Source organism: Octopus bimaculoides, chromosome 2 (assembly GCF_046866305.1).
Source record: "Octopus bimaculoides isolate indiv1 chromosome 2, ASM4686630v1, whole genome shotgun sequence".
Classification (NCBI taxonomy): Eukaryota; Metazoa; Mollusca; class Cephalopoda; order Octopoda; family Octopodidae; genus Octopus; species Octopus bimaculoides.
The window spans coordinates 164387162-164411990 of record NC_142929.1 but is presented as its reverse complement, the minus strand read 5'-3'; the positions used below and the strand labels follow the sequence as shown (position 1 = coordinate 164411990).

The 24829-nt window shown below is 36.5% G+C and overlaps 1 protein-coding gene and 1 long non-coding RNA gene across 2 annotated transcripts in view; one reads left to right on the top strand and one right to left on the bottom strand.

Moving 5' to 3' along the window:
• LOC106875271 (14 kDa phosphohistidine phosphatase) overlaps nt 1–22524 on the bottom strand; it is a 76041-nt gene extending 53517 nt beyond the window's left edge. The window contains exon 1 of the mRNA XM_014923359.3: nt 21933–22524. Within this exon, the coding sequence (XP_014778845.1) occupies nt 21933–22119 (187 nt within the window). The 5' untranslated portion in view covers nt 22120–22524. The remainder of the gene's footprint in view (nt 1–21932) is intronic.
• A 278-nt stretch (nt 22525–22802) lies between these two features.
• The window catches only part of LOC128247046 (uncharacterized), a 53953-nt gene continuing 51926 nt past the window's right edge, over nt 22803–24829 (top strand). The window contains exon 1 of the long non-coding RNA XR_016240812.1: nt 22803–22935. This is a non-coding gene — a long non-coding RNA (uncharacterized LOC128247046). The remainder of the gene's footprint in view (nt 22936–24829) is intronic.

The window sequence follows — 24829 nt, the reverse complement described above, 5'->3', positions numbered from 1 at the left end:
AGTAAGATCGTTGCCAGTGCCCCTGGACTGGTTCTTGTGCGGGTGGCACATGAGATGCACCATTTTGAGCGTGGCCGTTGCCAGTACCGCCTGACTGGCTCCTGTAGGATTTTCGAGCGAGATCGTTGCCAGTGCCCCTGGACTGGCTTGTGCGGGTGGCACATAAAAGACACCATTTCGAGCGTGGCCGTTTTCGTGCGGGTGACACGTAAAAGCACCCACTACACTCTCTGAGTGGTTGGCGTTAGGAAGGGCATCCAGCTGTAGAAACTCTGCCAAATCAGACTGGAGCCTGGTGTTGCCATCCGGTTTCACCAGTCCTCAGTCAAATCGTCCAACCCATGCTAGCATGGAAAGCGGACGTTAAACGATGATGATGATGATGATGATACTTTCAGGGTTGATAAAATAAAGTACCAATCATGAACTGGGTTTGATGGTATCAATTAATCCCCTCCCTTCAAAATTGCTGTCTTTGTGCTAAATCAGAGACAATGTAAAGCCGTGACACAGTCACCTATAACACACAGCTGACAGGTGGTAATTGAATAGTGTCACCTGTCACAGATGAAGAGTAAATATCTCTTGATGCTTGATGCTAATAACCTTTTCTCATCCAAACTTCTCTGATGTCTTAAAAACACTTTAATTAGTTTCTTCTGGTATCTCTAATGCATTACTTTTTGTCCTGCTTCCCAACAGATACATCATCTGCAGGACATTATGACACGGCTAGACAACCCATAATGATTTATAGTTTCAATCTTTACTTGTGTCTCTTGAGGTATTTGACGAATTAATTTCTCATCAACATTTGTGGGTTTAAGAGTGTGTGATGTTGACTCTTTCTCTCTCTCTCTGTGCACGTGCACACATGTGCATGAGTGTGTGTGTGTATGTGTGTGTGTGTGTATGAGTGCTTGGGTGCATGCAAGTGATAATGATGTGTTTTAAGAATATTTGTAAATAATCAGCCACAATTTTTGCTTGATGCAAGATAAGCATGAGTGATTTGATGTTTTAAGCAAAGAAATTTTTTATGATGTATGGGGACAATAAAAGACAGGAAAAAAAAAAACATGGAATAAATCTGAAGTGAATTATCTTTGGAATTAAAATCGAAGAATGCAAACTTAACAATAGTTAGAGGTTCATAAAATAGGTCAAGTTTCAAGTCAAATATTAATATTACTGACTTTACTGTAAGAAAAAAAAACAAAAAAACTCTAGATAATGGAAACTAACTCCATCTGACAACTATAGTATGTTTTGTTGTTTATCCACCAAGAGTGCTTTGAGTGAAATGAGTCAGTCTAACCAAGACCATCCCATCTTAGTAGGGCATGTTGAGGAAGGTTTGTTTTCTATTGTTAGTAGGTTAAGCAACTATGCAGACTTTCCCTCTCTAGTTGTTGTTTTTAGCCCCAAGTGCATCTAGATTGAATAGGCTTATGATCAAAGAGACATTCCGTCCACAACTATACTGGCTTTAAGGAGTTCACAAGACTAGATTATCGACTTCTGTTTTTGCTGGTGGCGTGTGATTTGAGGGAAATTTAGTTATTTCTATCAAGGTGAGAGACCATGTAGAGACTCCCTCTTGAGGACAAGGTATTAAAGATGGAATTCATCTCACATTGCTGGGCAGAAAGAATTATGTTCAGAGGAAATGGAAGTGAGGGTTATTACTATTCTTTAGATCCAGATCAGCCTTTATTAAGCTAATGTATGATGAAAGGTATTCTAGCTTTGATTATCTCATCCATTTTATACATCTAGGGGCATGTAATCCAATTTTGTGACCTTCCTTTTTTAAGACAAATAATATGTGATTTAAGGAAAATTTGGTTGATATTTCAAGTAGTTCAAGTGACTATGAAGAGATTTTGTTAATTCGCATATAGGAGACAGAAGAATGATGTGTAAGAATCCTACAATAGAATTTCCTTCTAGAATGGAATAATAGCAAAAGTTATTTCAGGAGAATGTTTTATAAATAAACAAAATGCTTCAAGTTAACAGCAATAGAGTAGAGATATGGGCCTAATTAGTTAAATCTCTAACCTGGCTTTACATCAACCCCAGTGCTCAACTGGTACTTATTTCATCAACCTTGACAGATGAAAGGCAAAGTCGATCTTGGTGGTATTTGAATTTGAACACAACTAAAAATGAATCTTTTCTACAGGAACAACATGATTTCCTTTTTCCATTGTGAATGATCTCAGAATCCAACTGCCAATCACCTGCACATTATTGCTATCTTACTAATATCCACATAGAATGATAATAATGTGCAGGTGACTGGCAGTTGGATTCTGAGATCATTCACAATGGAAAAAGGAAATCATGTTGTTCCTGTAGAAAAGATTCATTTTTAGTTGTGTGCATTATGACTCCCAATCATGGTCACCACAAAGTGCTAAACTAACAGCAGAACTTGAGGCAATCTAGTGTCATTACACGAAGAAGATTGCCTTATTGCAACAGATGAGCTATTAGGAGAGGCTAAAAGAACAGAGGTTCTTCTCCCTAGAGAGAAGACACAAAAGATATGCAATCATACATGCATTACATAAACACACATACACAGATACATACATAAAATAAAACAGATATACCAAAACTATTTTTACATGTCTATAATATTACTGTTTGTGTTTAGTAAAATGTAAATGATGTTAGTGTAAAAATAGATTGTTTTTTGGGTAGCTAGTTCCTGTCATACAAGGACATCATCAACATTGTTACTATCATCACCACCTCCATCACTATCAGCATTACTACTACTACCACAACCACCATCCTCATTATCATCACTGACTTAACACCTCTTCATACAAAAGAGACAGTCAAACAAAAGAAAGTCTAAACTAGCAACTTACTTAATAATTTCCTTGGGTGTGTGCGTGTATAATTTCACCAAGATTTGTTTCAAGTGAAACAATCTTTCTAAATATATCCATTATTTGAAGTGATCACCTGTAATTTCTCTAGAAACAGGTGATGGTAGAATTCACAGGAATCATTAGAGTTTGTACTCTTGGACTGGCATTGTTCTAGCTTTAAATCCAGTAATGGTTACTCTAAAAAATTCTCTACAAAAATCCTCATTTCTGAATAAAACTATCTATCCAATCATCCATTTTCTCTGCCCACTATTCCTGGAAAACTTGTTGGGGCTGAGACCTCAGGAACTTCTTCCATAGAGTCCTATCAGAAATAACCATCATTACACTTTCCAGTTGCATTCCCAAGCATGAAGATCTGAGACTATGAATATTATCCAGCTATCTTATTCTTGGTCTGCTCCTAGGTCTCCTGCCAGTTGGCTCAGCTTCAAGAATCCATCTTGCTATCCTTTCCTTCAACATTCTAATCACATGTCCATAGTACCAGAGCTGTGACCTCTCTCAATGTGAAGAAGTAGTGGCTCAACTTGGGGAAACGCCCTGATCTCCAAGTTATGCATCCTGTTGAGTAACATTACTCCAGGAACCCTGTTTTCTCTTTTGATCATTACCTATTTTTCTAGGAGAGGATAGGTTCAAACACTGAAATGATGATAGCAAGTTTTGCTTTTTTACCAACATCTCCTCTTTTGAGGATCAAATGCTGAAGCTGGCACATTATTGTACCAACAACTGCGATTCTAGCATCCTATTCAGCCTACTGTTTCTTTAAATAATACCATTTTCAATATTGTTATTGTCACTGTTTAACTCCATGCCAGTGTTGTTTGAGCAAACAGATCTATATGACCAAGGTGTTCAAGCTGTATTAATTCTGCCTTTGTTTTAAAGTATAATGTTATCAAGTGTATTATCCTTCTTTTTTTAAGACGTCAGTGTGTGATTTGAGGCACATCTGATTGATACTTTGAGCAAATACAGTGATTATATAGTGACTTCTACATAGGAATGCAGTTATTGTCAAGCACTAAATTAGCTCTGATCCAGAAGACCTATGGTTAATATTCTTTCAGCCAGATAAATACATATGACTCCATATCTGAAGTATCCTTTATTCTATAAGTGTGATGTGAGGGGTAGCTGGCTCCTATTTCTACAAGGTTAAGTGACCACATAGATGCTCTCTAATTGATAAATTTTAAATAGCTAGATTACTGATTACCATAAGGAACACACTGTGAGAATGGATGATGGAAGCAAGCTTTTTTTGTTATGATGGTTACGGTTAAACTAGAAGAAATAGGTGTTGAATACAGGAAGAGAGACTTTGAGATAACTCAAGGAAGGGGAACTGCTAGATACAGCAGAATTACTGCAAAATTCATTTATGATGAGGATAATGTTGTTTAGGTTCAGGCCAACCCAAATGAGCATACTATGATCAAAGGTGTTCCAGATGTGACCATCCTTTCATTGTAAGGGTGTGCAGGACATTATTGAATGTGTATTTTTTTAAGATGGTAGGCTGTAAATTGAGATTTGACTACTATTTCAAATAAGTCAAACAACCATGCAAAGAAACCTTTATTATGATAATGATGGTAGTGGTAGTGATGGTAGTGTTAATGGTGATGCTAGAGGTGAGGATGTTTATGATAATGATAATTGTGATGGAGGTGGTGATGGTGTAGTTGTAAAGGTCTTGATGATAATCATATGGGCCAATTCAATGTGTGAACTAGAAGCAAGGGAGTAGAAATTTACAGACTTTATGTAGTGTGTAATAAGGGGTATGAGAGAGAGTGTGTGTGAATGTGTGTATCAACTAAATATTTCTTCTTTTCCCTTTTAACTAAGTAACGGAAACTTAAAATACATACTTGTGTGCACAGGCATACTCATAATAGATAAACAAAAATTTTAAATGCACATGAAATACTCATATATGTATACATACACATGCTTCTCTTCCCATTGACAAAGAACCACATCAGCACATGTAAACAACTGTATACATCTACATACACACAGGAAATTACACACTCATCTAAATATTTTTTATGCACACAACTTTACTATATATACAGTCATACACACACAGATAAACAAACACATGCTATATATATATATACATACATACACATATACATACATTTATATGCACACATACTTTACACACACAACAGAATCAGAAGTGAGGATTTAAAACATGCTATCTTTAATCTAGCCAGATTGTTAAGCTTAAGGCAGTTGTTCAGTCTATAAATGAGTTATAAGAGCTAACATTACTAATACACAAACTTAATAACCAAACAATAACATATAGTAAAGGATCTCAATAGAATCAACCATTAGCCCCTGTTATAACTTATGTCCATGAAAGGAAATTCTATCTCTCAAGCAGAATAATGATTTCTGAAGCAAAATCTTCATACCACAAACTTGTACATCAACAAATCTCTAACCAATTAAGGAATTCTACGGATGGGGTGGTTGTCTACTTGGTTGCATTTACTGCTAGAAATAGCAACCTAAATTTTCCTCAAATCAGTCTTGCCTTGTAAAAATGCATAATATATTGGATAATATAGTCCTACATATACTATGCCTGAATAAAAACTGACTGGTCATGGCTGAAACACTTGATTATCAACTGCCTTCAATATCAACACACACATAAAAGGTATGGCTATGTAGTTAAGAAGTTAGCTTTCCAACCACATGATCTCTGATTCAGGACCACTGTGTGACACCTTAGAAGAATATATTCTGCTATCATTCTGGGTCGTCCAAAGGCCTTACAAATAGATTTGTTAGGCAGAAGCTAAGAGAAGACTTTTGTGCATGCTTGTACATTTATTTACTTTTTGTTCACTTCAATGGAAGTTGTGACATATTATTGATGATGATGTTATTTCTTGCCAACAAATAATTAATTTACATTATGGCTTCAAAGGAATGTGGAATGAGAGACCCCTTCTCAAAAAATCAAGAGTTAGCAGGAGGAAGGGCATCTAGTTGTGAAACAATGTCTCAATAACATAATTGTCAAACATATGCAAGCAAAGAAAAACAAGCATAAAACAAACACACACATACACTGACGCAGTGTTTTCTCTGTGCTTCTTGTACAAGACTACTACTATCTCTGCTCACTCGAAGTAGCCAACTGGAACTGCATCTGCCTTGTCTCCCTGGAATGCACTCCATCTCTCCTTCTCTTTGGCACAGGTAAGGCTGTGTAGTTAAGAAATTCACTTTGTAAGCACATAGTTTCAAGTTCAATCCTGCTGGGTGTCACTTTGGGTAGGTGTCTTGTATTTCAGAACTGAGACAGCCAAAGCCTCGTGAGTGAATTTGGTAAATCATCATCATCATCATCATCATCGTTTAACGTTCATTTTCCATGCTGGCATGGGTTGGACGGTTTGACTGAGGTCTGGAGAGGCAGTGGCTGCACTCGGCTCCAATCTGATCTGGCAATGTTTCTACAGCTGGATGCCCTTCCTAATGCCAACCACTCTGAGAGTGAAGTGGGTGCTTTTTATGTGCCACTGGCACAGGAGACAGTCAATCAGTCCTGGCATTGGTCACAGCATGTTCATTGTGTGTGTGTGTGTGTGTGTGTGTGTGTGTGTGTGTGTGTGTGTGTGTGTGTGTGTGTATATATATATATATATATATATACGAGTGTGTGTGTATGTGTGAATACCTCTGTCACTTATCTCGACACTGTGTGGAAATTGTAAACAAAACATCACCATCACACAAAGGGCATTGTTTGTTTGCAATCGCTCATGAAAATATGTCTGGAGTAGGGGAAAATATTATCCTGCTTGAAAATAAGTGAGGGAAGGTGATAGGAAAGGCACCATACTGTAAAAATCTGCCTCAACAAATCCTGTCTGATCCAAGCAAGCAAGGAAAAGTGTGCATCAGTACAATGATGATGATGAAAGAGTGAATCAAGGAAGACATGGCTGCTACTTGTATCAGGTCAAGCAACTACACACTACGTAGAAGCTCCAAATGTAGATTTGGTTGAGATTGTTGACACCTCTTAGATGCAATGCATATTCTGACATTTAAAAATAAAACTATTTATGTTTACTACACATCTTAACTGCAGTTGGGCAAAGAATTAACAGATGTTGTAATTGCCAGAAATACAGCACAAATGATTCCAAAAGAACTCAACTTCAGTCAAGTAATTATAAACACTTCAGTTATTAAATAAACCAAAAGAAAAAAAGAAAAGAAATTAGTAATACTATTATTATTATTATTGAAGAGTATGTAACTGTATCATTGAAATGGGGGTCTTGGAATCACATAGCATTAATAATTGTTTGTAACATAGGTACAAGGCCAAGGGGATTGAGAGGAGGAACTTAGTATATTATATCAAACCCAGTACTTGACTGATAATTTATTTTATTGATCCTTGGGCAAATATTTCCTACTATAGCCCTGGGCTGACCAAAGTCTTGTGAGTGGATTTGGTAGATGGAAACTTAAAGAAAACTGTGTGTGTGTGTGTGTGTGTGTGTGTGTGTGTGCGTGCGTGCGTGCGTGCGTGCGTGCGTGCGTGTGTGTGTGTGTAGTTTACTGTTCCATTAAGGTAAGCCCAACAAAAAACACACTCCATCCAGTGAGGGATAAATATCACTTAATATACACTGTATTTACATAAGAGCTACTAATAGTTTCTTGCCATTAAGACATGTAGTTAGGCAGCTTTTATAATTTGTCTTGTGTCTCAAAGCAATCTTCGGGCTCTGAGCACATAGTTTGTACTATTTGAAAATCAGGATGCTGGTACATGAGAAATCACAAAAAAAACACAAGGTTAATGAGAAGACAAAAAGTGAATAAAACTGGAAAAAGAAAAGAAAGAAAAGAAATAAGACTGGTGGTCTGCATAATGTTTTTCTTTTTTTAAATTGCCTCCACATAAACCTGTGACTACTAATTCATAGATGATAAAGTTTAACATGTATGCCTGGTGTGTATGATAAACTCTGTTGTCTATGAGGCAGAAGTCACAGCAATGTTTCAAGATAACAAAACTGAAAAGGCAATTTTAAAAGATGCTATGCAAACCACCAATCTTCTTTCTAGCACATCAACACAAGTAAATGGTTCTAAGAAATGTAACTTATGCATAGCTGAAAGATTGCACATTCCTTTTAGATCCAAGATTTTCAGCATTCTGATTTTCAAATAGAATAGAACATGTGCTCAGAGCACAGAGATTGCTTGGAGACACAAGGCATGTTATAAAAGCCTGCCTAACCATGTGTCTTAATGGGAAGAGACTATTAGTAGTTCTTATGTTAATACAAAGTTAATACAAAGTACATTACATGATATATATATTATACGGGCAAGTGTCTTCTACTCAAGCTGACAAAGCCTTGTGAGTGGATTTGGCAGGCGGAAACTGAAAGAAGCCTGTTGCATGTGTGTGTGTGTCCCTATAACTTAGCAGTTTGGCAAAAGAGACCGAAAGAATAAGTACCAAACTTTGAAAAAAAGTACTAGGGTTGATTTGGTCCCAACTAAAATTCTTTAAGGTGGTGCCACTTGCACAGGAGCCAGCCCAGCGGCACTGGCAACGACCTTGCTCGAATGTTTTTTCACATGCCACTGGCACAAGTGCCAGTAAGGCGACACTGGTAACAATCACACTCAAATGGTGTTTTTTACGTACCACTGGCATAGAAGCCAGACAGCTGCCTTGGCAATGATCACACTCGGATGGTGCTGTTAGCGTTCGAAATAATAATCTTTTCTACTATAGGCACAAGGCCTGAAATTGTGGGGGAAGGGGCAAGTCTACTGCATCAACCTCAGTGTTTCACGAGTACTTAATTTACTGACCCCGAAGGGATGAAAGGCAAAGTCGACCTCGACAGAATTTGAACTCAGAACATAGTGACAGGCGAAGTACTGCTAAGCATTTCGTTCAGTATGCTAATGATTCTGCCAGCTCACTGCCTTGTAATCATTTCTATTATAGGCACAAGGCCTGAAAGTTAGGTGGAAGGGATTAGTTGATTACATCGACCCCAACTCTTGACGGGTACTTAGTTTATCAATCCCAACAGGATGAAGGGCAAAGTTGACCTCAATGGAATTTGAACTCAGAACATAAAGATGGGTGAAATACCACTAAGCACTTTGCCCTACATGCTAACCATTCTGCCAGCTTGCTATCTTATTATTATTATTATTATTGATGATGATGATAATCTTTTCTACTAAAGGTACAAGGCCTGAAATTTTGTAGAGGAGAGAATTAATTACTTAATTTATCAACCCTGAAAGGATGACAAGTAAAGTTGACATCAGTTTTTAACAGGTACAAGGTCAGAAAATTGAAGGAATATGTGATGATGCTCCAGCATGGCCAGAATCACATTACTAAAGAATCAAAGGTATATCTACTTACAAACACTTCTGTGTGTATGTGTGTGAGAGGATAAATATATGGCTGTTGTTACCATTTAATTAAATATGTTGGAGAAAACAACTTGTGATAGTGGGTAGCGGAGTAAATACACCTCTCCTGTATGAATGTGTAAACTGCTGTTAAGTCACATCTAGAGATAACAGTGGGTGTTCATTTTCCCAGCTATTATAAAAACACTAAATAACTTGGCTCATTTATTATAAACCTGCTGTTTACTTTTCAAGAGGTGGAGGGGATTTAGTCCAACCTGACAAGAGTGGTTAACTCTGAAAGAAGATGCATGGAGGATTTAGTCAAATTTGACAGAACTGGGCTTGGAGGTAATTTATGTTAAAATACACAGGAGAAATTTTGTAATGAAGAAGGAAACTATACACCATTCTCAAACTTGCTATAAGGACTATACTACTACTAATAAGAATGATTCTTTTATATTGGCACACAGCCAGGAGTTTGGAGGTAGGGAATAGTTGTTATACTGACCCTAGTACTAGACTGGGACTATGTTTTATTGACCTTAGAAGGATGAAAGGTAAAACAGGATTTGAACTTGGAATAGTAATACCAACAAAAACAATATCAATACTAGAAATTGTTTTTAATTAAGGCACAAAGCTATATATTTTGAGGTAAGTGGGGTTAAGTGATTATATCAAGCCAGCACTTGACTGGTACTTTATGTTATCAAGCCTGAAGTAAAAAAGGCAAAACTGACCAAGGCAGGCTTTGAACTCAGAACGAAAAGTGCTGTAAATAATGCAAAGCAAATAATAATTTATGATGACTCAATGCCAAAAATTGTAGGGAAGGAGTATTAATAAGTGAACCAACACTGGTACATACTGGGCAAATGAAATACATCTGGTATACTCTGTAATTTGTTGGTGATAGGAAGGGCCAGTCATAGAAATAATACAAAAATTAGGCTCTTGGAGCTATCTAGGAGAGCAATAACTACAAATAAGAACTGACTCAGAACTTGAAAATTCACCCTCATCCATGCCAACAATGAAAATAGGTGCTAAATGATGATGATTCCTTGACTCTGGATGGTGGCGTTGTCATTGTAATCACCATCATTACTACTACCATTATTTTGGATTTAACAGTTACAGTGCCACACCCTAACAGTTGAGGGAACCCGTGGAAGAGGTAGGCCCAGGAAGACCTGGGCTGAGGTGGTGAGGCAAGACCTTCGTACATTGGGCCTCACCGAGGCGATGACTACGGACCGAGACCTTTGGAAATGGGCTGTGCGTGAGAAGACCCGGCAAGCCAAGTAAGATCGTTGCCAGTGCCCCTGGACTGGTTCTTGTGCGGGTGGCACATGAGATGCACCATTTTGAGCGTGGCCGTTGCCAGTACCGCCTGACTGGCTCCTGTAGGATTTTCGAGCGAGATCGTTGCCAGTGCCCCTGGACTGGCTTGTGCGGGTGGCACATAAAAGACACCATTTCGAGCGTGGCCGTTTTCGTGCGGGTGACACGTAAAAGCACCCACTACACTCTCTGAGTGGTTGGCGTTAGGAAGGGCATCCAGCTGTAGAAACTCTGCCAAATCAGACTGGAGCCTGGTGTTGCCATCCGGTTTCACCAGTCCTCAGTCAAATCGTCCAACCCATGCTAGCATGGAAAGCGGACGTTAAACGATGATGATGATGATGAAGACACTCCGAGTCAGTTCTTATAAGGAATTATTGCCTTTGTTAGTTTGGTCAGAAGACCATATTTTGCTCATGTTTCAATTTTGGCATGATTAGTATTAGGAAGGGCATGAATGTCCTTTACTGTGTGAATTTTATTATGGTACCAACTCTACAGAAATGATATATCTTTCAACCTCTGTCACTATCATCATTTCAATGCTGGTTTCACCATGCTTGCACCAATGGATGGGTTTTGCAATTTACCAATCATCGTAATTCTTTGTCATTTCCTGGTTATCAGCAAACAAAATATTCTAGACATTCAAAGAAGGAGCAGAATAAAGATAAAGGTGCTTGTACTCGACTAATGTGTGAAATCAGGGTTTAACAACCGTAGCCTTGGCCTGAAAAATATCTACACCAAAATATCTAATTATTTACCAGATTGCACTATAGAAAATCTTAACAAAATCTTACCTGGTTATATGATGTATACCGTTTATTATTTTTCAAGTATTTCCTTTTTGGCTTGGATCCTGTCAAACCATTCAACTCATGCCCATACAGATGTTGAATGATGATAATGATGACGAGACTACAAGAAATTCTCTTGTGGTAGATAATGCAGTATTCTGCATTCTAACTCAATGTCCACGTTTAAGTGGGGATAACTATTAACTTTTGGAATGAATACTGCCCTATCACTATTAATTATTTTCAAATAAGACCAGTGACTATTTGTAACACCAGTGCAAATATATTGCTGATAGAGGAATTGCTGCTATCTCTAGCTGTGGGCATCTACCATTGACAAGGCTAAAGAAGGTTGAAATCATATGATGTAGCAGTTCCAGCAGCAGTCGTGGATGATTATCTCCTACTAGCGATATAAACACAAGTGCTTTTATGCACCAAAAGTCCATATGAGAGGTGCTCTCATGGTAAATAACACAGTATTCTGTGTTCTAACACAACATCCACTTTTAAGTGGAGGTAAACATTACCTTTTGGTATTAATACTGTTTCCATCACTATTAATTATTATTAGTACAGTTTTATTGGCCCTCAAGAGTGAGATACAAGAATGTAAATGAATGCAACTAAAAACTGCGAGGCTTGTAGTCCAACATTCTATCGAATCTATTATTGACCATCATCTACATATATCCTTACTCAATAAAATTAATCTGCACTAAATAAATCAATTCATAAAGTCAGTGTTGACATAACTGAAGTGAGTCAAGAAGGTATATCATTAAACTTATACCCATGATGAGGAGAGAAAAAAATCCTTATTAGCTTAATGATTAATGAGGAGGGTATAGATGGAAATTATATTAAAAATTTCAAGGATGTCTTTGGTTAATGTTGTTACAAGTGCACAACACTCAAACATGTCAAGAAAAGCAGAATGATATAATAGAGTCTAATCCTCAAAGATTGCAGAGAAAACTAAAGAATTTAAGTCAATTAAAAACAGAAAGCAATAGGAGAGGGAGTTGTCTTTGTTCGCAGTGGCAGCAATATCATTATGGTTTTAACCTACTTTTCTGTGTGTATTAGTTAGATGGGATTCAATGAGGTAGATTCTCTACAGCTGGATGCTCTTCCTATTGCCAACCCTTATCTGTTTCCAAGCAAGGTAATATTTTCTTAATCTGGACACAATTTCATACGAGATTGCAAACAAACAGCACAATTTGTATGACAGTCATATTTGTTTACAATTGGACTGTAATATCAAGAAAAAGACATAGAAACACCTCTGTACACATATATATATACAGATATGATGGGCTTTATTTCAGTTTCTGTCTATTAGACCCACTCTTTGTATATTCCAGTTGGCACAAGGATATACAAAAAACACTTGCTCAAAATACCATGTAGTGGGACTGAACATGAAACCACATGGTTATAAACCAATCTTCTTCACCATACATCCATACTTCACACATGCCAGGCCATGAGTCAGCCTGATATTTGGTAGTATGTTTCAAATATACTGAAAACCTTTCAGACTTATTAAATCACCTCAATGAAACAGATTAGACATAAGAAGATAGAGAGATATATATCAAATTTTAGTGAAAACTTTTTTAAAAATGACTGGAAGAGAAATACAGGGACACATTTTGCAAAGACAAATACTAAAGGGAATGTTAAACATTCATCATGAAGTGAGCTATCTTTTATCCTCCTTTGCCTGCCTTGACTTGTAACACTTGACTTGAAAGATACTGTCATTGCCATTTACCAAAAATATATTTTTAGATATTAACACTTTCCTTTCACTATATTGATCACAGAGAATCAAGTGGAAAAATTCGATTTTATTTATAGCATTCAAGATTACAACAAGGATAATGTCTGCGGTAATGTATATATATATTTGTGCACGTGCACACACATTTTTCTGTCTCTCTACATATTTTTTTTTTTTTAGATTTTTTTTGTGGAAAGGGGTTATTACAGAGAAAAGAACAGTTCATTCTTAACAACTCTATTTAAATCAGAAGGTAGACTTTAAAACAGTTGCTTTTAAGAATATAGCACCCACTACACTCTCTGAGTGGTTGGCGTTAGGAAGGGCATCCAGCTGTAGAAACTCTGCCAAATTTAGATTGGAGCCTGGTGTTGCCATCCGGTTTCACCAGTCCTCAGTCAAATCGTCCAACCCATGCTGGCATGGAAAGCGGACGTTAAACGATGATGATGATGATGATGATATGTGTATTTAATATTTTTGTGAATGATTCAGTTTTCTTAGTTAGTGTGCTGTCTACTACCTCATAGGTAATTTTATTACCCATTCATGGCAATTTCAAAATCAACATAGCCGTTTGAAATCCTTGAGACCTATATACCTAGCTAGCTTGTATGCACCGCTTTGAACTTCTACTTCATTGGAGAGGTTACAACAGGATCGTTAATAGATAAACTATGTCACTACTACCTCAAGATTTGTATATTTTGCAGCAACTCTCATTTGCTTCTTTACACTAACAAATGATGATTTAGAACTTGCATCAAAGTTATATTTCAAAGGAAATGCAGTTAGTTTATCCTTAGCATTGCACATGTCTGAAACTATTTACTTTTCAGCATCATACTCTTCACAAACTCTTACTGTTGAAGCACCAATCTCTGCTTTATATATTCCAATTTTTGGTTCACATGCTTCAATTTTAGATTATTACTCTTCATTGAAGCATGATGTATAAATACAAGGTTGAAAGATGCCTAATCACAGAAATATCAATGGAAATTACAGGCAACATAAGCTGTATTGTGTTACATACAATGATTACTGTCAATATGCACAGTGCTACAGAAATGAACCTAGTAGACTAACATAAGTATTGCTTACAAATATACATACAAATTTTAGGCTACTTTGACCTGACTTAATTTTGGTTTCTGAGCGTTTATTATTCAACTTGAAAAGAAATTATGGACAGATTATATCAAGACATTGAAAGAAAAGAGTCATTATGAAGAAAATTCTTTCCAGTTTATAAATTTTCAACAAATTTATACAACTTTTCACCATAAATCTATAATATGTGAAAGAGAAATTCTGTCTGCTTGCCCCACAAAACATAAGTGAGACACCATCTCATTTATAAGCGTGGGTGTTTTGTCCACTTTCACACTTTAACTATGGTGATGGTAATGATGATGGTGTGATCAGGGCTAACGTGCCAAAATTTTCAAAGAATCAAAACCTTTCAATCTCTCTCTCTCTCTCTCTCTCTCTCTCTCTCTCTCTATATATATATATATATATATATATATATATATATATATATATATTTATATATATATATATATATATATATATTTATAGATCTCTACCAAAATTTGGTAAAAATATTGTACCTGTTATCAACGTAGCAAAATTCTCACATGCAAGGTTGTATATACCATTTCTTAACACACATACCCCTCAGTGACCTTATTTCTCTAGGAACAGACATAAACTTCCTGTTGAAAAAAAGAGTTCATAACTCCAACTAAAAACGTTTGTCTCTCCTTACACACACTTCCTGTTTTGACACCACACTTCCTGCTTAACACAAACTTTTAACCCTTTTGTTTGAACCTAACACAACTCTCAATTCTCATGCATCCTTATTTTTCTAACCATTATATACATGAATTACCATTGAACTTCAAAAGCTCAAAGACAATATAATGTATTGGTATATTTATTTTTTTATATATTTTTTTTTATACATTATTTTCTTCATTTTGTACTTCTTTGTAAAAAACATTTTCATTCTCCCTCTTCTTGAAAATTTGCTTCGCAATGAAAGCCGGTTAGAGAAATCTTTATTAAAATATGCTTCCAGTTTAGCATTCTGCCTTATTATTATTTTTCATTTTCCTATATATATATATAAATATATATATATATATATATATATATATATCTTGCTGTCTTTCTATTTGGCTGGAAATTGTCCTGTGGCGAGAATAGTCAGCATTGAAGACAATGACAACCACCACACCATATATATTTATTCATTTATTTATTCAAGGATTGTCTGTCCTGCACAATTAAACACAGTCAATCTCTCTCTCTCTCTTTCCCTCTCTAATGACTGCCACAAGAAAAAAATTAAAAAACAACATTCTGCAGTCAATATGTCCAACAAAAAATTCTTCAAGGCAGTACCCCAGCATGGCCACAATCTAATGACTGAAACAAGTAAAAGGTAAAAAGAAAGAAAAGATAAAAGAAAATTATAAAAGTGGGTGTTTTGTCCCCTTTCACCAGCAGAGCGGAACTCTAAAGAAATGGCAGTGCTATTTTTTTTATCTGTCTCTCTCTCTCATAAATATACAAATTTCTTTCACATAAGCAGAGACAATCTGACAGTGAAGCCATACACACACAGACATGAATTTACAGCAAAATGAAACTCATCGACACACCAACAAAAAGACAACCACACAACACCTTGCCCTGTATTCCTGTAATATAACGTCGGAATTCCTGTAATATAACATCAGAATTTCAGCAAAAACACTGACATCATTCAGCATTTGTAAATTCATTTCACTATTACTTAGTGATATCCACACATCATTTGTACTTTCATTTCAATATGACTTACTGATATTCCTCATCAAAAATATTTCTCATTCCCTTAAGCTATTCTTCTATATGATATACCTATTTATCTTGCATTACTGTAACATAGCATCCGAATTTTATTTCACTATTACTTACTGATATTTATTATCAAAAAAATGTCTCATAAAAAAAAAAGTGCATCACAAAACGAATACCAAACAAATGCTAGAGAGAGGGTACTAGAGAGAGAGAATATATTTTTACAAAGTATAGAAGTACAAGAAATTTGCAAAACATGATGACTTTCATTTTGTTCATAATTGTTTAAAATTGCAACAGCAGGTGTAGAAACAACTCAAAATTCTACTTTTAATGTTTTATGTTTTTTTTCTTTTCAGGTACAGAAATGCCATTCACTGGAAAAGAAAAGGCATTTGCGTGCTAGAGTATGAACAAGACTGTGCAGTATGCATTTGTAAAAGAATTTGCTAAAAATGCATCAGTTGTAATGCAGATTTGGACATGGCACAAAAAAGTTTGAAGAGGAAAGCTGTCTGTGCAGGGCAAAAGGACCTGGATGGCTGTAGGTATTGGAAAAGATGATTGAATGGGTTTGAGAAACAATTTTGCGAAGTGCCAGGAAGTACATAAGAAGAGCAAGCCTGGAAATTCAGATTCCTCCAACGACAGTTTGATGTGTTGCAAGGGAATGCTTACAAACGACAGCCTACAAGCTACAGCTCATTCAGGCCTTAAAGACAGATGACAAGCAAAAGCACAAGCAATTCTATATTGATGTACAAAAGAAACTAAAAGACAAGTTTGAAGAACTTCTTGCTTTCAGTGATGAGGCCACATTTCATACAGATGACAAAGTTAACAAGTACAATATTCACATTTGAGGTGAAGAAATATCCCCATGCCACAGGATTGACTGAAACTGAATGTGTTCAGTACCATCTCCAAGAATCATCTTTACAGCCAGTTTTTCTTTGAGGGAAATGTGATAGGCAATGTTTATCTGCAAATGCTTCACAACTGGCTAATTGATAAGATCATTGTAAATGAACATGAACATTTAATTTTTCAACAAGACAGGGCTCCACCACACAGTGTGGGCTTATCTCAATGAGAATATATCAGGCAGATGGATTGAGCACGCTGGTAATGAAGATAATATTCCGTTAAAATGGTTTTCATGTTCACCTGACACCTTACAATTTTTTTTCTCTGGAGTCTATGTCCTCCCCTCTTCCTATAATTTTAGAGGAACTCAAGCAGAGAGTCACTGCTACACTAGAGACTGTTACCCAAGACATACTGCAGCAGGTTTGACAGGAGCTGGACTACTGACTTGATATGCGCTATATCATATGTGGCGCACATATTGAAAACTTGTGAAATCATGTGAAATTATTCATGAAATTTATATACCTTTGAATTTCTCATTCAAATTTTTATGAATAAATCTTATTTTGTTCAACATTAAGCCTGTTTAGTTTCATTTGCCTAGACAATGTAGTTACTTCAATATTTATAGCTCAAACGATATCAAATTTTTTGAAACATCCTGTATTACACAGATGGTAACAGAGGTCAAGGTAAAATTTCAAAATTATAGGTTTATAGAAAAATTTCATCTTAATAATAACTTGATTTTCTGCAGACACACACATACAAAAGCCATAAACTTTGATTAGTAAATATTTTATTAGTGAAAATTGTTAATTAAACTTCAGTCAAAGATTTTCTATCATTATTGAACTGATAGTCTCAAAATATTGACAGTATTTAATTTCAATAACATATATAACTACAGCTTCTAGCATAACTTAGATTTGGCAAGGTTATATCTTGTAGATTTTTTCAAATGACATTTCCAGTCTAAAATCAAACAAGATCATCACAATTCAACAACTATTTAACTAAAGGATTTTCCTTCTGTCTCAACTAAATAATCCACACTACTCAGAGTACACATACTTCTTTTCAAAGAAGTGCTCTGTCTCAAACATCAAGACACACCTCTCCTCATAATTATTACAAATTTTATCAAACATCTTTTGCCAACACAGATCAGCACTAGTTTCTTTAGTAGCTAGAAAAAAAATAAAGCTTGTCCGTCTACTACCTAGAACAAGCAGCAGCAGAAAGAATTATTATTCAGCATCACAGTGATATATAACTGGTACGTTAGAGAAATCAATGAAGGAACTCCTATTACAGGTAGTACAACCTACTAGAAATAACAGTTGCCAGAATGGAACATGGACATTAAATGATGATGATCTCTCTCAAATTACACTTTACTAAGTTAAAAAGAGAAGGACCCTGAATATTATGATCTTGGATATTTATGAATGAAATATGGAATGGTCACAGTTAAAATGTCATTGCTCATAAATCTATTTGAAAAGAGCTAACCAGAGACAAAACAAAGTTACTGATACTCAGGGAGAATGAGAAGAGACCTAAAGAGGATAAATTATTGTCTTAGTGATCAATTTCCTGATGAATACTATTACTATGATAAGAAACTTTTAGTAGCAACATTCTTGGAAAATTCAAACAAACACTTTCATGATATTCTTTGGAAACACAACATAGTATTTCATTATCAAGACAAGCACCATATCTGCTTCTACCAACCAGAATTTGCAAAGCCAGATTTACTAGTCACTTTCTCTCTTATGTCACTCATAAATGGACTCTACTCAAGAAAAATTTGATGAAAGAAGCAACATTGCCTTTGCCATTTACAAAGCTTTTGTGTCTGGCATGCAAATTACCTATTAAAACTGTCCGTCTGTGAGCTCCATCAGTCTTGTTTCTGAGATCAGGGGCTTCCTGTCAGATCACACTATCATAGTGTATGCTGACGGAATTTGCTTGCTCTGTCTCTCTCTTTGATCAATGCTATCAACTATGGTGTACCCCAGACATTGATTTTGTCCAGCACTCATTTTAATATACATCAATGTTCTACTTGTTGTCAACTTCAACAACACCCACTCCAATGAAGATAATGCCAGTCAAAAATTCCTCCCTAATCTTCCACACCAAAGCATTATCCAAATGCAACCCAAAACACTTCATGTCAAATCTATATTGACATTATTGACCTTTCTTCAATGGAATCAAGACAAATTTGTCCCCTTCAACAACATAAAACAGAATTACTATACATATCAAGAAAATATTATTTCATCCCACACCACCCTTTTGAAACATGAACAGCATACAACTAGAACTCCCAAGGTTGTTACATATGATAGGTCTCACTATCACATAAGATCTCTCCAGACAAACATAATCAATGTAACAAAGATGCATCACAAAGACTAGTCTTCATCTTCAAGAATATACTTCAGCACTTATCAACTACTACTCTACAAAGCTTGGGTGAGACCCACAATGGAGTACTGTTCCCACACCTGGGTCAGTGCTGCTGCTATTACTACTACTACTACACACATCCCAGACGAAGAAAGACTCTGCAAACTGATTGCCATGAAGTTGCTCACCAATACACTGCAACCTCTGGCCCAAAGATGCACTGACTTTTGTTATTGTAATAGCCTCTGCCACTGGAGGTGGCATGAAGCTAACTGGCTTCATGCCACCTCCATTTAGAACCTCATCTCTCCTCTTATCGCCTATGTTGTGTCTATTATCTCAGGCCCCACACTTACCACCATGCCCAGCTCTAAGGGTCCAGAATGTTAACTCTCAAGAATTCATTCCCTAAATGTTTTTCCCTGCAGCCCTTACAACTGTCCAAGAGGAACATTAATGTCAAACTCACAAAGCTTGGTAAGGCCATAAACGAACCCCTTTATTCAGATCAAACCTATATATATATATATTTCTTTTGTGGGTTTCTTTTCTACATTTAATGTTGTGGAAACTCAAGGATGACCTGGAATTGATGCAGCAATTATTTTCGTTGTTCACATTAAAAAATATTTCTCTTACAACAGAAAAATGAGCACACACACACGAAAGAGATATACATACATATATATATATATATAAAATTCTTTTTAAACTTTTAACACCTTCTCTTCTCCATCTTTAATTGTTTGTTGAGTTTCTATAGGTTATTTGTTCTATAAATACTCATATAACACACTCTATATTTGTAGCATTTTCATATTCGAAAAATTCTAACAACAGTAAGCTACCAATGTAATATGAAGAATCTTTATTAGAAATTGACCTTTAGAACCCCGCAAAGTAAAGGATGAAATAGAACCCAACCGTTTCTCACTCTCTCACACACATTCATTTATTTATTTTATGTTCAGTTATAATAAAAGAAATTTTATATTAATCTGAGGAGTTTACTCTATACTTTCGTAGAGTACCAAATTAATTATTCTTAAACAAGAATATTGTTGATAGTGACTTGGAAGTTTCGGCCAGTTTACCCATCGTCAGAAAACACACACACATTATATATGATGCACCTGTATGTGAGCGCATACACTGAGCACAACTTAATAAAAACTATAAGAGTTTTGCTGTTATTGGGAAATATTTAACAACAACAATAATAATAATGATTTCAAATTTTGGCATAAGGCCAGTAATTTCGGGGGAGGGGTAAGTCGACTACATCGACTCCAGTACTCAACTGGTAATTATTTTATCTACCTCAACCCCACAAAGGATATCTCATGATTTGATCTCAGAACGTTACGTTACATCGGAAAAGAATGCTGCATTTTGTCCGACACAAACGATTCTGCTAGAACAAGGCCAGCAATTTCGAGAGAGATTAATTGATTATATCGACCCCAGTACGGGACAGTTTATTTTATGGACCCGGAGGGATTAAAAGTAACGAAACTATGATAATGATTTCTTTTTATTGGTCACAACGGCCCGGGACGCTATTGTCAGTAGAAGAGATTTACGAATTTACAATTGTTATTGTATTTCGTTTGTTACTGACAAGAGCATTCTGGACCATTGTAACCAATAAAAAGGAAAATCATTACTATGATTTCTTTACCTGTCAGCAAATCCAGGGCCAATAAAATATAGCACCAGTCAAATACAGGGTTCGATTTATCGACTAAAAGTGTTTCTCTTACAACAGAAAAACGAGCTAGAAAGGATTATTATTGTTATTGTTCTTTAGGCACGTCAATTTCGCCACTTTTTTCCACTTTCCATAAAATTTACCGGAGGGCAGCACTTCCCTCTCTATCAATAGTCATAGAATTAATGCTATTTTCGGAATTATTGTCAGTTTGCTATCACAGACAGTAAGAACATATGTTCAATTTAAAGTAATATTAGAGTGAAGTTTGTTAAAGAAATTCTTCTTAGTTATGATTAAGAGCTTTAGGTTACTTTGCAGATTGCTTTCGAATAGATTTTTAACTTAGGAATTATTCCCAGTTTGTGATTAACACAACATGTAAAGCAAAGGCTGAACATATATAGAAGATATATACGAAATAAAAAAAGAAAATAAAGACATGTTGTGAAACCGGACAAAAGACGGACACGTAACGCTCTTGACTATTTTCGAGGCCACTGAGATTAGCAGGAGGAAGTTATAGTCAGACCAAAAACTTGGTCCGAAATCTTGCAGGAGGGTGGACCCCACTAAAGGACTTCAAAGACCAGGTAGTGATGTTAAAACGGATGGCAAATTAAATATATGGTAGAGTATAATATGAGAAAGTGATTTTTAGCAGACCGAGTAACCATATAGAAGGACCCCGCTTCGGATTATGTTGATTACAGACAAAATGATGTATAGTAGTGATAGAAAGGGCCATAAAAAATAAAAAATAAACTTACAGTGATATTCATGACGACTGTATCCTCGGATGATATGCTTAAATTCGCGGTCTTTCTCGGGATCATGCACTTTGATCAATATGTATTTAAACCTGCCGTGTTTGTCGGTGTCAACATCGTTAATTGCTTTCAGTTTGGGATTCTTGAAAGCTCCGGCTGAAGCTATAGTTGCCGCTGCTACAGCCATAGTTAGATGAAATTTACAATGTTTCCGAAAACTTTCTTAAGGTGCCTATATGTCTGTCTGTGAGAAGCTTCGGTGGAATGGACAACCCGGAATGAAAGAAAGTAAGAACAGGAAAGTGTGGCAAAACGGAAGCTGGCGGCAGTCAGGCTAAAGAATGTTAATGATTCAATAATTAGTATGTAGCTGAGTTTCTGTGGGGGAGAGTCAAACTGAAAAAGAGTGCGGTAAGCGAGTAATAGTCGAAGAAAGAAAGTGTATAAGTTAGAGTGAAGAAGGTAGTGATGCAACACGGTGATAAAGCAACAGACAGAAACAGTACACTTTCGAAATGGAGAAAGGATGAAAAGATTGTGAGAGAGAAGTGCAAGTGAGAAGAACTCGCTAAGAGGGCGGTCGCTCTTATGTGTAGGAGGAGAAGAAGGTAGATGTGATTTGGCACGTGTAAGAAACGCTTATCGAACGTGCGCAGGTCCTGCCTTCAGTTTCATAGTAAACATCTAGGTCCTACCTCCCGCAACTTCAATGTAATCTGTTAGGTACTGCCTTCACGCACAGTTAAACAGGCTGGTACTGCCTCTAAGTTTCATTGTATAACACCGGGAACTGCCTTTACGATATTGTAAATCAATGAAACGTTACTTTCAAGCTTTTTCACCGACACAATATCTCTCGTAATTGTAAACAAAAATTAAGAATCTTTTTTTTAATGATTATTTGCTGCCTACTTCCATTTTATTAATGTTCTAAAATTATCTGCAACGCCCACCACCACTACCACCAAAAAGAGAGTACGTTATTTCAACCTCCGATCATTCCGTATGTAATTCCAGAATCTCGTTCTTATTACATTTCCTCAATTAAAGATTAGTAGTTCAAAAAGATGATATATAGGGATTCTACATGTGTTTATAGTTAATCTACATAGAGAAATATAATTAATAATTCTCTGGTTTATGCACACACACACACACACAAACACACACAAACACGCGCGCGCGCATTTACTTTAACAACTAGGAGAAATGGGACTCAATACATAAAGCAAAGTATATACTCTTGTACTTGTTTCAGTAATTTGACTGTGGCCATGCTGGAGCACCGCCTTTTAGTCGAGCAAATCGACCCCAGGACTTAGTCTTTGGAAGCCTAGTACTTATTCTATAGCTCTCTTTTGCCGAACCGCTAAGTTACGGGGACGTAAACACACCAGCATCGGTTGTCAAGCGATGTTGGGGGGACAAACATACACACACACACACACACACACACATATATATACACATATATATATACGACGGGCTTCTTTCAGTTTCCGTCTACCAAATCCACTCACAAGGCTTTGGTCGGTCCGAGGCTATAGTAGAAGACACTTGCTCAAGTGCCACGCAGTGGGACTGAACCCGGAACCATGTGGTTCGTAAGCAAACTACTTACCACACAGCCACTCCTATATATATATTTGTTAGGTGTAGAGTCACGTCATTGTCTTAAAGGCCCAGAGGTTCATTCCAAAGTATGTGTGTGTGTGTGGAGGCGCAATGGCCCAGTGGTTAGGGCAGCGGACTCGCGGTTCCCTAGACCGGGCGTTGTGAGTGTTTATTGAGCAAAAACACCTAAAGCTCCACCAGGCTCCGACAAGGGGTGGTTGCGAACCCTGCTGTACTCTTTCACCACAACCTTCTCTTTCTTCCAGTTTCTGTTGTTCCTGTATTTCAAAGGGCCAGCCTTGTTACACTCTGTCTCACGCTGAATCTCCCCGAGAACTACGTTAAGGGTACACGTGTCTGTTGAGTGCTCAGCCACTTGCACGTTACTTTCACGAGCAGGCTGTTCCGTTGATCGGATCAACTGGGACCTTTGTCGGAGTAACCGACAGAGAGCCAGATATATATGTGTCTGTCCCCATCACATATGGTGAGAGTGACTGTTGACTATTTTGGTATGCATGTGCAGTCATCTGTGTATGTGCATCTGAGCACACATATATGTACTCATGTAGTTATGTTTTTGTATCCTTGTATATCTGCATATGGTAATGTATACATGCATAGGCATGTATATTGGAGTTTTTATGACTATTTATATGGTTTTATATACTTTTTGTAGGTTTTTTATGTGCCTTATGTTTTTATTTTTTATTTTATTCTTATTTTATATTTGTATTAAAATTTGGCAAAATTCATGTATTGAATTTCGAAAATCTCTGAAGAGGCCTAGCGAATCATGCATGTATCCCCATTACATCATTTTCATCTACTAATTTCTCCAGCGTACAGGAGCTATAGTGATAGAATGGGGCATGCCAACGCTAGGCCGAAACAGCTGTAAGATTCTGTCCCTTCTCCAATTGCTAAATGTCCTTTAAGTTTGAAATCTTAATTGTTGATATGACATGGTATGTCATAAGTGTCTGTGTATTGTGTTTTTTGTCAATTTAGTGATAAAATAAACAGATTAATCAACGGAATACAGTGTCTGCAAGTTGATGAGTACCTCATATTCCCCTCCATTTTCTTATTGCTATATAAAGCCTGGTGTTCTATCGTCTCTTGCTGCACCGCTAAGTTACAGGGGACATAAACACACCAGCAACGGTTTCGGAGGATACACATACACACACGCACACACACACACGCACACACACAACGCGCTTTTTTCAATTTCCATCAACCAAATCCACTCTTTTGTTGGCTCGAGATTGTAGTAGAAG